This window comes from Astyanax mexicanus, chromosome 24, assembly GCF_023375975.1.
Source record: "Astyanax mexicanus isolate ESR-SI-001 chromosome 24, AstMex3_surface, whole genome shotgun sequence".
NCBI classification, from domain to species: Eukaryota; Metazoa; Chordata; class Actinopteri; order Characiformes; family Acestrorhamphidae; genus Astyanax; species Astyanax mexicanus.
In genome coordinates this window covers 22,344,998-22,361,509 of record NC_064431.1, presented here as the reverse complement: position 1 = coordinate 22,361,509, position 16,512 = coordinate 22,344,998, and the positions used below count along the sequence as shown (strand labels likewise).

At 40.9% G+C, this 16,512-nt stretch overlaps 1 protein-coding gene across 6 annotated transcripts in view; it reads left to right on the top strand.

The window, feature by feature from the left end:
* srpk1b (SRSF protein kinase 1b) overlaps positions 1-16,512 on the top strand; it is a 257,960-nt gene that overhangs the window by 1,722 nt on the left and 239,726 nt on the right. For 2 of the 6 annotated variants that reach the window (XM_022682740.2, XM_022682741.2), the window contains exon 2: positions 575-629. In XM_022682740.2, coding sequence (XP_022538461.2) covers positions 575-629 — 55 coding nt within the window. Of the gene's footprint in view, positions 1-574; positions 630-2,943; positions 3,239-9,885; positions 10,093-16,512 lie in introns of those variants that run through there. The other 4 variants (XR_007429359.1, XM_022682738.2, XM_022682739.2 and 1 more) reach the window with 3 other exon arrangements.

The following is a 16,512-nucleotide window of genomic DNA, read 5'->3' as shown; positions in this document are numbered from 1 at the left end:
GGAGAGAGGGTTTGTATCCAGTGGTGGAGTGGGGTAAAGAGTGAGAAAGTTGAGGATCCAATAATGACATGAGGTCATAGAGGATCCAGCAATAAAGTTAAATAACAACTGTTTTTGAGAATCTTGAAGTTTTCAGACTTGGTGGTGGAAATGCACAATATGTTGAGAAAAGGTGCAAAAAATATTTTATATAAAAAATACTTTAGACAAATAAAACATAAAGCTGCCAGAACCTGTACTGTCCAGTGAAACAATTTTCCTGAAGTGTAATCTTCTGTAGTACATTTTCGAATAGGCAAAATATTATTTCTTCTTAATAAGAGTCGCAACTAAAGCAATTGCGCCAAGGCTGACTTGTTTAACGACTTATGGACTAATGAGATTTGCATATTTGTGTGTTTAGTAGTGAAGAACAGTCTCAAACAGACTTAGCATTACATTTAGGATTTTGTAATAATAATGTTAACATAAATTAACATGACAGTACAACCTAGCAAATCAAATTAGCTTGGGAACGAGCCTATACTTTTGAAGATTTTTAACTGTTGCTTTTCTCTTTTCTATGTCATGATAGTGCTTGCACTCCAGGCGAGGAAGAAGAGGACCAAGCCAAAGAAGCCTGGGAAAAAGTAGGTTGTTTAAGTTTTAATGCATTTTAATTAAAGATTTTATAGGGATTATATGTACCACAAAACCACAGGTGTGGTACACAGTGTAGTGAGCCGTGTTATTCAGTAGTTACTGAATATACTGAATGGTGTAATTCTAAAATGTTATAAATACTGCATACACACTGAAAAACTGTAGCGTTACTTTCTAGCTGCTCTGAGGAAAACGTTCAACTGCTTTTTTTCTATAAGGAGTTGGAGTGTGGCCCAGTGCTGCGTGGCCGTACAGAGTGCCCTGTGATGCACTGCCAATTATTGATGGGACTGTCGTCTCGATTAGCTGCTCTGTGCCTCGCCTCCATCGTGCTGCCACACACACTTACTTGTGCACACACCCCCACACGCTTTGCTAATCTTCCCTCATGTAGCAGGATTACCGAGTCAGCTTTCATCACTGGGTGCACATTAGAAGTTTTTATTCTCCTACTTTATATTTTTTTTTACATTAACTAAAAAACATAAAGGGGTGTAAGGGGATCTGTGCTAATGTGTTAATTTATGTAAAAACTGCACACTTTGTGTGTTGGTTATTATTATATTTTAATTAATTTTTTTTATACAAAATCAGCCACAAGTTCACCCAATGGGAACAAAATAACTCCCTTAAATGGTCAGGTTTGCCAACAAGAGAGACTTGTGGCTTGTTTGAATGGTGGACAAACATGTATTGAGTAGTTAATAATCTAAAAAGGTCAAGATCATTTAAAGGTCTGTTTTTTCGGTCATTTTTGTTGAGGACCTTTGACACTACACAGCAGAATTAGCCAGCCAGTCAGACTTCTTCTGACTGAGGGATCTGTTCCTACTGTCTGTGGCAAGAATAGATCCCTAGTCTAACTTTTTTTATAAAGAGGTATAATATTTTCCCTTTAGCATTCTTCAAACCACAGTGTCTTTTTTTTGTGTACCATTGATACTTGATAAATTGCATTACGACTCAAAGTGCAAAGCGCAAAAAAAAAAGGAAATGATTGTGACTGTCAGTGTCTGGCTAGAACAATCTTGCAGAAATCACATTTACATTAAATGCACGAGGTTCCACAAATATCCTACAGGACAGTGCAGCTTCCATGCTACAGTATTTCTGTGTTTTATTGATGCATTTGGGTCAGTTCATCTTGAAATATGTCAGTGACTCTCATCCAATGCTGGATTTAGTTTTTCAGTTGGTCTGCAGAGTTTTAAGCTACAGTGGATTCAGGGTCACAGCGGTCTGTAGAGTCTGGACGGCCCGAAATAGTGCCTGAAATTGGGATGCGGGGTCTGGCTGATGAACAGTGAAGCCCAGTGCTACTCACACACCTCTGGGAGTGTCTGTGTGTTTGTGTGTGTGTGTGTTTGTGTTTGTTTGTTCCTGTCGTTTTCTTTTTGAGGCTGGACGGCTGAGCCTGCGGCTGTGAGGAGGGCTGTTATGTAAGGCTGCTTTTATGGCAGATGCTGAGGCCAGTACCCCTGTCTCTCTTTGGGGTTTGTCATGTCACCTTTTATACAAGTGGATGTTCTAGATTTTTTTTTACTTTACGGCAACGAAATAATTTGTAATAGTCCAGGGTTAACAAAATACTAATTAAAAAAATAATAGAATAGGGTAAAACTGCAGTAAAGAATATTGGGTGTCGAATTCTGTGAAACTGACGTGAATAAATCCTTAATACTTTTATTTGCTTACTTAGGAGTATTTTATCTTCTTTAGGAGCCCTGTAATTCCCACCCCTGACCGTAAAACTTATTCTGACAAAATTAGCACCACTCTGTTTTGGAACATTTCTGTAAAGATTTGATGACACCTAAAAGACCATCAGTGAATCTAGGTACTGATAGTTGATAATTGGTTGCCCTCGAAAATGAAAAAATAAAATGGCGAAAAGTGAAAAGTTCCAATCATATATACTGAACAATGATGTTTTTTTAAGAAGACCATTCATGCAATGGTGGAAAAAAAAATTGCAAAATGTGTAAAAAAAAAAAAATAAAAAAACATTTTGTATTCAGCATTTGGGCATTTTGTTTCCAGACAAAATCTGAATTTTGGTGCATCCCTAATTATAGATCAAAAAAGCCGCTCAGAGTTCTTCCAGTACGTTATGCCCCTCTGTTTATAGGATGGCTCCCGGCATGGTAACTTTAGACTGCTCTGCTGAGCAGAGGAAGTTTTGCTTGCCCACCTACCGCCTCCATCTGCTTCTCCAAACCCTCCACCTCTTCTAGTTCCTAGTTCTGTCCACTCCTCCTACTTTTTGTCTTCCTCCTCCTCCTCCTCTTCCCCTCCCTTAGCCTTCATCTCCTCGTTTTCTGCATCAGTAGCACTCAGTAGTGCTGAAGCAGCCAGTCAGCGGGCAGTCAGCCTCTCTGAGAGCAAGAGAGAGAGAGAGCAAGAGAGGGAAGGAAAAGAGACAGGGAGAAAGAGATATAAGAAAAGGTGGAGGTCGCACCTCAGCCCTGGTCATCATCACTCTGGCGCTGGCTACCCTGTCCTGCCCCACCCTTCCGTCCCCCACCATGTGGCTCCTGGACTGGATCGTCTCGCTTAACACAGCTGTGGTGAAGCTGGCCAGTGGCTTTAGGTGCAAGTAAGTTGCTTGTTGTGTGTGTGTGTGTGTGTGCATGTGCATGCATATTTTGTGAGGGAACTTATGATGCTGCAGCGATGGACAGCTGCCGCTGACTTATTGATGGGCCGATTTATTTTTAATTAGGTGCCAGACACTAACTGCCAAGGTGCTGGCTCAGTACGTTCAACCTCAAGTTCTGGCTATGTGTGTGTTTTTAGTGTGTGTGTGTGTGTTTGTGTCTGACACTTCCATGCATACGTTGTAGTTGGGACACTTCTTTTTTTCTGTGTAAGTTCTTGTGGGACATAAGAGTGGCAGTTTTTTTTTATTGTTATTTATTTTACTACCTCGCAGCACAAATCTACACATTAAGCCTCATGGGTAGTGGACTGTGCACCATCTCTGCATTGTTTGACTGCCCTTGCCAGCTCTGCTTTCTTTTTACCTCATACAGAGCAAGGGAGAGGGAGAGGTTGAATTTAGGTTATATAAGCTTCCTCCTTCTTCCTCAGCTGCAGTGCTGAGTGCTGTGGACGACTGCGGATAGCTCAACGCTGGCTCCATCACAGCAAACGAGGCCACGGGGAGTTGCTTTAGAATTGCACACTCTGCAGATGCTGCACTGTCCCATTTTTAAGCAAGTTTCTTATGGCCCCTAGCTGTAATCTCAGGCCATGTCCACCTATATTTAGATGATTCTTGAAGTTACTTTGTATTTACGCCATTAGTGTTTCTCATATTGTTTTAAAGATATCCAGCAGCTTATGGAATATCCTCCACCCTATAATACACGTGCACATTAGCCCTATATCAGTGTGAAATGAGGAAGTGACATAAGGCTAATATGTATTAATATTAGGTGGTGTAAGATGTACAATCCACTGTTGGGTATCAAAATATCGACGTTAAATGCAATAAATGAACTACTAATAAACTAAGATAAATTCATCTTTATGTGTGCAATCACTTTGGCTCTCTACCCTACATTTACCTTTCTCTACCTCGCTCTGCCTCCAGCCTAGGTATTTCAGTAATCAGATTTCTGTAGTTATTTAACTATTCAAGTTATGGCTGGATGAACTCGATATTATTCAAATGTATGAGTGATTCTCGATTGCAGTTTAGATTTTTAGTAGTTTACAGAACAATTTCAGATTTTTTTATTTTGTAAACACACAGCACCAGTTGAAGTGATGTGCAATCTATGTTTTTCTTTACATTTAATTAAAAAGCTTTTTTATGAATAGTAAGCAGCCCACTTCAACCTTACATGCAGCTTTTATTGATATTTGTTAGTTACGGTACAAACATAACCCCCTTATATTTCAAAGTGTGAAATATAAAAATCATTGACACAAAAAAAATCTTACATCGAATTAAAATCGATTAATCAAATTATTTGTTAAACCTCTCAGTCCTGAGTTAGTTAGGGTTGGGCAGTATAGTGGTAATTCCTTTTTGCTGTGAAACTAAATGATTTAAATACTCATCATTCTATAAAGTTTCAGTTATTTGTGTTGTTTACTCCATGTCATATTCTGTGTGATTATTGTCTGGTTGCAAATAGGGCTGCAACTAATGATTATTTTGGTATTCGACTAATCTGGCGATTATTTTTCTGATTATTTTTTCGATTGTTTAACGAATATTTTGCCATCGAATTTTGCTTGCTGTGGTTGTGGCTTCTGTTTCGAGCTTTCTCTATCACTTTAAAACGATAGAAAGTGATGAATATGAGATTTTACAGCCCTTCAAATGTCCAGAATATGGTACCTTCCACTATGCCCTGTGGAAATTATTAATAATAAGTGAGAAAATATGTAAACTGTTGTGTTCGGGCAGTTTTGGAGACCTAGCAGGCCGAGCTGAATGTAAACGTGTAAACAAATTCTTATAATCAACATTAATGATTATATCGACTAATCGATTCAGCCATAGGTGCAAAGCAAATATCTGATTATTGTCTGACTCATGTAAACTCGTATTTATCTGATTACCCAAGTCTACATAAATGCATTGATCAGGTTACTGACAAACTCTGATGTACTGCAGTCGGATTATGTAGTGCAATTAAACTTCCAGTTGTTGGAGATGCTAAACTTAGTACTGTGTTGGTGAAAGTCTTGTAAGTAGTACAGAATATATTCTGTTGTTTGTTATTGTGATGTTGCAGGGTTACATAAGTGCCTCCTCGGGGCCTCACACCTCTATCTCTGAGATTCAGGTTTGAGCCCCAGCTGTTCCATGTGTCTGCTCACGTGTCCATCAAATGCGCCTGCTTTTATTCTCTTGCAAAACTCTGAGCTTGACTGAGCAGCAGTTTACAAAGTCATGGGGGCAGCGTTTGAAGGCAGGGGGCAGAGTTTTGTCGTCAGTTAGGCTTTCCAGCTTTATTGAAGGTGAATGGTAATGGGCCACTCTTTATTTCTATAATTCATAGTCAGAAACAGCCATTAGGTACAGACAAAATATTGATATTGCAAATATATAGTACCTCATTTTCTGCTTTATTACTTCAAGTGGAGATGCTAATCAATAGAACAGAATAAACCAGCGATTTAATTCTGTGTAATTCCTGGTATTTGCTTATTTGGGAGATTTTGTCCTCTCCAGTAAAACAGGTGTCATGAAGTATTGTAGAAAATTGTCTTCCGCTATATCAATATTGCTGAATCACAGTATCGAATATTTTTATCGTATTCAGTTAGTATTTTTGAAGATATCCATTACGATAATTAGCTTGCATAGAAAGCTGAAAAGTGGAGAGACAGTAAATATAAACTGTGCAAGACCTTGTCCATCAAAACTGCCACATTCCATAAACATCAAATCCCTAGACTACACTGCACTACCCTACTACTATACTACTCCTATATTATACCATACATTCTATCCTATACTATTACTCTGCTTCTCTGTAATACCCTATACTACCGTATTCTCCCTATATTCTCCTGTACTCCCTATATTGCCCTGGGCTACGGTACACTAACCTAAGCACCTAAGTCTGCCTATACAACCCTTCACCTCCCGATACTGTCCTAACTACCCTGTACTTTCCAGTATTCTCTGCACTTTCTAAACTACACAAAAGTTTCCTGTGTGTATAAAGCAAAGATAATGAACTGATCAGTTGGAACAGGTTGCCAGGGACTGAAAAACGACTGTCTCTATAGATTGTCCCACCATGACACACAGCTTTTAGACATTTTAAAATACTGAATTCAAAGATGCTCTTTCCATCTCTCCCAGAACTCTCTAGTGTGTGTGCTCCCATATGCGTGGTGAACATTGTGGGGTGGCATGGACATTTCAGCATCTCTGAACTGCAGACGACTCAAGCACAAAAAAGGCTGTAAATTGCTGTTACGATTATTCTGCTAAAAGCAAATAGAGTTTAATCTCTCCATTCTGCTCCTCATGCACCTGTGTTATCTAAAGTAATTGTAGTGCATGGAAACAGCTAATTTCTTCTGTTTCTGTGAAAACGTTATCGCCCTCAAATTTTCAGAAACATATGAATGAAAATGGAGCTAATTTATAGTATCTTACTCAGTACAGGAAACGGTCAGAAAGACAGACATCTGCGAAAGTACAGACTGCAACATTCATAAATGTATTTAAGGGTACCTTGGATTGTGAGATGCAGAAAATGCTCCATCTTCTGAGGCTGAACTTGGAGGTGTGAAAAATACCAGATGCTAATTTTCTCTTACACCTGCAAAGCTGCAGAAACGGATGATCACTGTGCCCTGTGATAACCTCTCTCTCTATCTCTATCTCTCTATCTTTGTTGCTTGCTCGTTTTTCCTTTCTCCCTCTAAACCTCTAATGCTGTTTGTTTTCAGTGGCACAGATTGTGTAACATCGCGGACGCTATATTTACTACGTGCTGGTCTGTGCTGCAGGCTGCTGAGACAGCAGTGTGTGTTCTGTAGCCTCATGTCTACCGTGCCCCCCATTATACTCTTCACTGCCATCCTGCTCAACTCTCTCCAACTGCACAGAACTGCACCTTTAGCCTCACGTGTCGTCTCACGCTCTTATGAAGACGGATTGTACTCAGCATGCGGCAAAATGACACATGAAGGACAGTGTGTGTGTGGGGAAAGTTTTGAGTTTGGGGTTCATGGGCAGGACAGTGTGATGTATGAGAATATGATGTAATGTGTTGCGTCTCAGCACACAAACTGAAGCAGCATCCTGACCGTTTTTAACCTGCTTGTTCCTTACAATATTCCATGCTTTTTTTTTTAACTAAGGCTGATCTAAAATAATCTAAAAACAGAGATTATATCAGTTCAAGTCCATTTGTGAGCAGTTTTTGTATTGGGTACCTGGTGGCTCACAGTTTTTAAAAAGATATCCTTCATCTGTTTTGTTTTATTTGCTGGAAGTTAAGAGGGAATGAATGTACTCAATGATGTTCAATTTGTTGTCCACTTCGATGCTCACCGCTAACTGATACACTCTTTACAGATATGCTCTGTCACACGTAAGGAATATTCTTAGAGTGCGGCTGCAGAGACGTGGGTGTGAGGGCACTAAAGGCCAAGTTTCTTGCTTTCCTTGCTGTACTCAATCCAATTGAGCACTTAAGCAGCAAGATAATAGCTGTCTTGACCAGAATGCTTCTGGATTTATGCTGCGATGCTCCTGCAGTGCACTGTTTACTCAGTGTCATAGGTCATGGATGAGCAGAGAGATTGCATTCTATTGTTAGCTCTAATTGATAGTTTTATAAAGGAATAGATCAGTAAAATAAATAAACAATTTCCCACTTACCACTAATCAGTGAGTCAAAGAATGTTTAATGTCTAAAATCTAATTGAACTCTTGTCAAACCATGTCAGTTTAATTCAGCCTCTAATTTGATCAACTATAATTAAGAGTCTGAACAGTCCTGTTTTAATCTTTCTTCCGTTTTTTTTCTTCAAATCTTATCCCACTTTTCTCCTCAATTCATCTGTTCACCCTATCACTAGCAATGACTTAACACCAGGAGGGTGAAGAACAGCACATGCCTCTATTGAGTAGCCAGCAGGTTTGAATGAAAATGCAACGACATCAGCACACGTATGCCTTGTGCTGATTGACATCACCCTTTGGAGTAATGTAGAGAGATAGAGAGCGCTATTTACCCATCCAGAGAGAGCAAGACCAATTTTGCTCTTTTAGACTTCGGCTGCTTATACAGTAGCAAGCAGCATGACCGAGATTTGAACCAACAATCTGCAGATCATAGTGACAGTGCCTTAGCAGTTTTAAGCTTTAAAAGCACTGTAATTGATTTCAATTCATTTCAGAGGAGAAATTTAATTTTTTTTAACCTCTTAAGTCACTAGATGCCCAATGGAAAAACTGCCTACAAATGCACCAAAACTGATATCATCTCTGTTTTTAGATTAAGGTGAACATTAAGGTATTGGTTCTTTATGGTTCCTTTTCTCTAAGGCCATTTTCTGTACTAAAAAAAATCTAAAAGAAGCTCTAAAAAAAGGTGTCTATTGGTTTACTTTATTTTCTAAAATAGTGAACACATGTAACTGCTTTACCTTCATGGACTTTTCCGTTAACACTGAGCATGTGCCCAATGTTCACTCATATTCTCATTATTAATAACCTGCTCTCACATTAGCCATTATCTCTTTTGCTTCTGGTCCTGCCGGAGTCAACCAAAGCAGACTGGGTTCTTCCCAAAATGTCTTCCTCTTTGTCTGAGAGATTTTTTCTTGCAATCTTGCCTTAGTGCTTATGCAAAAGAGGCTTGGCCCTGTATCTCTGTAAATCTGCTTTGTAAAAAGCGCTATATAAATACATTTGAATTTGAATGTAATTGAAAGATGTTTTCACACAACACACACATAACTATAGACCTCCCAATGTATTCTTAAGCTGAGCATTTGCTTAGTGCTTATGATCTGGAAGTGCTGAATCCCTTCATCAGCTTGTGTTGATTTGCAGTGCCAGTGGTGGTGGGGGGTGGGTTCTCAGGGGAGCTGTGTGGAGAGGTCAAGTAATTGTGTTGCACACAGGCTGCCAGTGGAGGGCCACAGTGAGCGCTACCTGTCAGGTCTAATGAAGAGGCTCTTTTGGGAGACGATGAGGTGGGGAGGTGTGTCTGTGTAGAACACAGATCTGATGAGAGTGAGAGTGTCTGATTCAGGTTTTTGCTGAGAGCCAGAGTGTAGCATCTGATGCCCCGCCTCCTGTAATTAATCAGAGCAAGTGAGAGAGAGGTAGAACATGAAGGAAACAAAGAGAGGCAGAATAGGAGGCATTGAAAGATGGATTGGATGGAAAGGAAAGGAAAGGAAGGGATGGAAAGGGAAGCAAAGGAATGAACCCATGTTGTTATGAAGGGGGACTGATCAGGCTGTTTTTTTTTTTGTTTTTTTTTTACCTGCAATGCAGTGCTGGTCTTCTCCAGCCAATCAGATCGCAGAGATGGGAGAAAAAGAGGTGGGCTCTTGGTTCTGACGGCAGCGGAAGGGGGGGGGGGGCTGAGGCACAGTGCGAGAGAGAGAGCGCGAACATGACCATGTGTCCGCGAGAGAGAGACAGGGAAAGTGTCTTGAGTGAGAGAGTGGGAGAGAGGGAGAGTCTGTGTATGAAAGAGAAAGTGGTGGGGGGGTTTGAGAGAGAGAGAGAGAGAGGGACCGACCGAGTGAGTGAGTGAGCGAGCGAGCGATCAAGCAAGTGAGTGAGCAGAAGCGTGTGTCTCTTCAGTGCTATGAGTGTGTGTGGACGAAGGAGTGTGTGCAGTTGAAGGTTGAGCAGCCGAGCTGCCACCGCTGGTTCATGGCTCTGGCTCTCTTCTGTGAGCCCCCGTCATCTCCGCTGTCTCTCATGGGCATCCGTGCATCCTGCAGGTAAGTGAACACCTCTGCAGCTGTGGCGGAAAGCATGTGGACACGTGTGGGGTGAATCTGTGCATCCGTTTATCAGTCAGAGAAGTGTTTCAATTTTTTGCCTTTGATTTAGTCAGTTGCGTACTTGCAGTTCTTTTGCAAGGAACCTTGGGTTCAGGTCTTGAGATTTCTGGAGCTGTTCTTCACGCAGTCCAGCAAATGTTCCTGACAGAACGTGTACTCCTTGTTTACCACAACGGTACTGAGTGCTCTCTAAGGGAACCAGAGGAACATGAGATTGGGTTTTTTGGCGGGTGAAGGACAGTGTTTTGTGAAGGTTCCCTTTTTATAATAAAAGGATGCAGAAGCGGATTCAGGTTTAGTGCCAGAACCAGTTCCCTTTGCACCAAAACATTGACCAGATTTAGCTGATTCTGCTTTCTTTAACAAGGTAGCATGCAGGATCTTGACCCAGTCAGTTTGGTCTTTGAAGACCCTAAAGTTTGATTTTTAAAGTGGTGCAACTTAAACCTGCCACAGTTGTCTTTAAAAAAAAAAATGAATTCAATGGAACCTCTCAGTGCTTTTCCATCTTCATATGAATGCTGTCCGTCCATGATTGCTCTCTCTTTATTTTAGCCATTACTTGATGTGTCTCCATCTGTGTTTTAGAACAGTGTGTTCTGGAACAGTGTGTTGATTAAGTGAAGGTTTGATTTCAGGGTGTTTATCCTGTGTGATAGACCAGACAGGTTGTCATCTAAGTCAGAGTGTGGGCTTTAGACAGGGCTCAGTTTTCTGTTTGAGATCTTTGAGCTGGTGCCTTTTCGGTCTTGTCTCCTCAGGTCTCTTAATTGCTGCAGTGGAAGAATCCTATAGAGCCTTATTGGAAACTTTTTAGGTTTCTATGTAAAATATCCAGAGCCACAAGAGCTTGACCATTTCAGTCTATGCCTATGTGCTTGTGTTTGCATGGTGTCTCGTGGACGACATGCCATGATGTTGTTATGCAGTGTGTTCATGTGGGTTGGAGTGGATGAAGTTTAGAAAGCGGCGCTCAGCACCCATCTCAGGGTCTTGATCATAGGTGCCAGATGTTCTTTCCACCCACTCGGCTTGTTGTGCACTTGCTATGTTCTCGCTGAATGTGAGATAAAAACAGCAGCACGCTATAACTGACGCCTGATGCCAGCATGATGGAACTGTGCGAGAGTGATAAACAGCCAGTGCCGGTTGCTATGGTATGAGCGTTTTTAATAGAAGCCTCCCCCACCAAGAACCAGAGAACAACCTGAAGGAAATGGAAGAACAGATATAGCAAGAAACATTCATTCCATGTCTCCTGGTAGGAAAGATTACTGAAAGTCAATTTGCACCTGCAGCAATGAGGAAATGAATCCTTCCTCCCGCCCTCTACTCATTCGCAGTCACAGGTGGTTAATTTTTGCTTCACGCAGAGAGAATTTAAGGGAGATAACTGGATGGACTGTCTTCTGGTGGGCTGCAGTGATTGATCACAGCATGATTAGTTTTCTGAATGTGGTATTGTGAATGTCACTACTATAATGGTCTGAGCACTGTTCTGGTGCTGGACTTCAGGAATATAAGCTAAGACCAGTCTAAAAGTCTTTAGAAGCATTGCACAGCAGAGCCATGGCCCCTCATTCACACGAAATGGTCAGATGTCACCTCATCCTAAAGAGCAGTTGGGGATTGGATGATTTGCCCAAGGTCATCTTATCTTTGGAAGTTGTGAGAGATAAAATTATTATTCCTTTTCACTTCCCAAATCTCTACTTTCTGTCGGTCCAAGGGTATCAAACTAGCAACCTTCTGGTCCTAAGCTTGGTTGTTAAAACTTTAGGACTTTTATGAGTTTTGTGCTGCTACTTACTTTAGCCCAGAAAGTGCAGGTAAGACTTGTCCCCTTAACACTCTTATGATAATCCAAAACTGACTTTTCCTGGAAGAGCTGTATGTGTAAACATAAATCTCTTTATCAGTTGTTTTGTTTTTCGACATTACATGGACTTTTAATCTGCCAGCCCCAGTAAACTCTTGGTCATTTCTGAGTAGGCCATGTGTGAATAGAGCAGGTCATATTCAGGTGAATTCAGAGTGGGTTGTGCATTCCCAGATGCCACCCCTTGCCTAAGCCATCTGGAACTCTACCTGTATTGAAAAAACATCCATGCCGGAAAATCTCTGGCTGTGAAAGATTGAGGTACAAACCTGATTCTTGATTCATGGGGTCACATGTGAAAAAAGTTGGAATTACGACCCCGGATTCAGACATGCAGTATCCTTATATTGAGACCAGCGCTTAGACAGTTGCACCATTTGGAATCTTTTCTTTCAGACGGTCTTTGCCACGAAAGTTCCTTTAATGTTATTGAAGGTAGGTCAAAACATAAGCTGAAGATGAAATTTATTTGAAATCTTAGGTAAATGGTAACTTACCTTCATGACACCTAGTCCTGTTCCTTTGACATTACCTAGACAAATGGAGTCAAATACGTTACAAGTAATTACAAGAATTAAACAATCAATCCTAGTGTTTTATTTACTCTACTCCAAAACTAATTATAGGAAGCTCTTTCTTAAAGCATGGCACACCACCAACAAAGACGGGACACCCTCGCTGTGTCCTAAAACCAAAATAAAAACCCAGCGCAGTGGGTTTCTGGTCCAGTTCATCTTGTGCCTCTGTGTCTGTCCTGGTTTCTCCGTGCACCAGCCACACAGTCTACCACAGACTCCCACGACTTCCACGCTGCTATTCCGAACGCCTCCTCACTCCTCTTTCACAGACAGAACAAAGCCGCAGAATGGAGCTCAGCAACAAGCTGCCAGTATTGCCGCTGTGTATCACTAGCATTACTAAGCAACTGGGTTATGCTGCATTGCTCTGACCAGCCATCTGTCTCCAATGGTGGCTTATTTGTCAAATATAAATAGCTTGCTTGGTGATGTTCCTTTATACTAATTACTTTTACTCAGATCAATGTCTGACTAAATTAAAAATTATCAATATGCTGCCAAGCTCATTTGAATTGTTTGCATTTGTGCTGCTTACACATAGCAGTATACAGTGATGAGCCAAAGCATTATAACCACTTAAATGTGAAGCAATTGATTAACCAGTAGTGCACATCATGGTCTAGAATATAATTACCTCACGGAAGGTTGAGTTGGTAGCAGGTGTAATGGACAAGTGAAGACCCAAGCAACCCTAACGACTGGGTTGGAGTATATTTTAAACATCTTTGAAAGATTTGTGGGGTACTCCAGGGTCAGCAGTGATGAGTGGGCTGACCGTGTCTGACAGTGGTTTGGGAAGCGACAAACCACAAACTGACAGCAGTGTTGGGCACCCCCGGCTCATAGATGCACCAGGGCTACTAAGGCTATCCCATAAGGTCAACCAACAGAAGAGCTTTTTTTGGAAGAAATCAGAAACCTTGCTGCAAATGGATGTGCAAAGATATAAGACCAGTCACAGAGTCTGTACTAGCCAATGGTTTTTGGTCTCTGGCTCACTCAAAGGTACGTTCATATTATAAGCTACATTGCTAAAATCAGATTTTTTGCTCAGATCAGGTTTGGCTATGTTTCACATTCACAAATTTAAGTGATCTGTATCTGTGTGTAATGTGAGCAAATCTGTCCCTGAAACGCCTCACATGCGCACAGTGATACATGTATAAATGTCACCTTCTTCACCACCAACAAAAAAAACACTGCATTTGAGAGACGACTCATAACTTTATAAAGGTTAAATGGATGTGTTAGCATCTTTTCCTGTGCAGAGCAAACAGCTCATCTGAAGTACATGCTTAGTTCGAGGAGGCGAAAAAAGGCCAGGCGGTTTGCTTTTGCTGTTTTTGCACCAAAAGATGTGTGGGTACGAGAGAGAAGCACGTAGCGCATGCGTAAAAGGAAAAAGGCGCATGAATTTTGATTTTGGACTGAGCAAAACTGAGCAAAAAAACAGGAGGCCAAAAAATAAAAGGAGACCAAAGGAAAATAGTGGGATAGAGGAGAAAAGAAGGAGGGGGAGAAAGAAATGAGGTTAGAAGTAATACGTTTGTTGGAGGTGTTCGGAGAGTAAGTTCTCTTTGAAGAGCTCTGTCTTTAGGAGTTTCTTAAAGCTGGTGATGGATGCTCTCAAAGTAGTAGGTAGCTTCTTCCACCATTGTTTGTGTAACTTAGTAAAGTTTCTATTATCCAGAAATGAATGCTGTGTACTAGATTATAGAGCATTGCTGTGAGGATTTGATTGCTTTCAACAACAGGAACATCATAGTCAGGTCAGAATGTTGACCAATCACCACCTTATGTATCATCACTTCATTCTTACCTCCTCCCAACTCATTCCTTTCAAGCATTGGATTGAGCAACCATCATTCGAAAGAATACTGTTCCACTTCTCTACAGCTCGTTGGAGACTAGGGGACTTCATACCATCCCAGCTAGCCCACACATGTCATTGGGCATGGTGCCAAGAAGTTCATGTTTGTTTATCTGCTCCAGATGTGCATTTGCACATCATTAGCACATCTGTGTCAACAGTGGGTGTGACTTACAGCAGCTGAATGCATGTTTTTAAAGAAGTATCAACAAACCAGTGGATGTATAAATATGTACATTTATTTGACTGGGTTTTCATAATGCATGAACCCTGTTCATGATTATGGGTTTATTATGATAAGGTCAGTTTTATTAAATGATTACTCTGTGTTGTTTATTTTTCTGAATGTATTCAGTGTTTCCCCCTTTGTCTCATTTGGCCCAGCTTAACATATTCGTCTGCTTTGAACAAAGTGTGTGTCAGAGTGAACTGAATGCGATACTCTGCGCCGAACACTCGCCCAACGAATTACCTGACACGTTCTGGTGAATAGCGTGATTCTGATTCTTTATGCGCGGTGTTAATTTCCATACAGTGCGTGGGAGTGATGGGCAGGCCAGACTCAGCATAATGAAATGCGAGGAATCTCTGCAGTGCACAGCGGTGTCTGTTGTCCCCGCTATCAACAGTAGAAAATAGGAACACCCACTGTGCCTTCCCAGACACTTGGGTTTCTCATCATGCGGTGGGCAAAGTTTTGGCCTCCTCCTCACTGCAGCACTGCTGTCATTACCAGACAAAATGCTGTAATCTTTTCTTTTTTTTCTGCGGTTTGTTTTTGTTTTTGTATTTTTTTTTCTAGCCAGAGAATGAATGTTCCTTCCCTGGAGTGTTTTTTGGGGGTGCGACACATCCATTTTCAGAGCATACTTTTTCTGTATTTACAGAGGTGATTTGTCTTGGCTGCGTGGGCTGAATGAATTTGCTGTCGGTGGTATAGAGGAGGGGGGAACAGATTTGAGCTTTGTGGTGGTTACAGATAAGACAAAGTGTTCAAAGCAGTAGGACACTTTGTCCCATCTTAAATTCATTGCACTCTGCTTGCTGGCTGGCAACACGTGTTTAAGATCCAAGACAAAACCACAGTTGCAGCAGCTTTGCTGGTCAGCAGCATGAGAGATTGATTTTGGGTGGATCGATATCGCTCAGTAATGGTCACTGAATGGTACTGGATCATTAAAGTGACCACTTGGATGTAGCCATTTGTATATTATTCTGTCTCATTCTCTGATATTCTGGTATTCTTTTTCTTATTTATAGTAAAGAATAGAGATGGACAAACCGATCATTTTTTTTTGCATTGCTCAGTTTTGTGTAATCAAAATATGCAATTAGTCAACATCTCTGATTAAGCCTGACTGAACATCTGTTCAGATCATGAGTAATGGATTATAGCATCTTTGTGTGAGGCTCTAATTAGAGATACTAATCAAGGGCTGTGCAGGTTGCCACCAACATTTCAAGGCTAACTTGGTAATATTTGATTATAGGTGGGACATTATTTTGATATGATGATATTCTGTATCATTTCGATGCATCCTTAATTCCTGGAATTTTCTAATTTAGAAGTATTTCATCCTCTTCAGTAACACAGATGCGAATTACAGTATCGTGATACTGTTAACGGGGCAACATATCATGAGATCATGAGGTCCCTGTGAGTCCCTGTGTTCTGTGCATTGTCTCTGAAGAACAAATGTATTGTATTTGTTGGAATGAGTCACATTTAAAGGCGCCTAGAACTCTGAGCACCGGCATTTGAATCTGTGACTCCTCGTATACAACTGTACTGTGGAGCCCAGAGCAAAAACGCAATCAGAATGTGCTGCTTATTTTGTATGTTTGTGTTTTGTTTAGCTTTTCAGCTGCTTATCAGTGTTTGTAATAACTATTCACTGTTTGCGCTGAAAGAAGTTCTTTTGAGAGGGGTATCTGGTTAGTGGTGTTAAAAGTCTTTATTGACTTTTCTCCGTGAGATGTGTTGGTGTTGCACATTGCACAGACCTGCTGCAATCCTTAACTCCTGAATA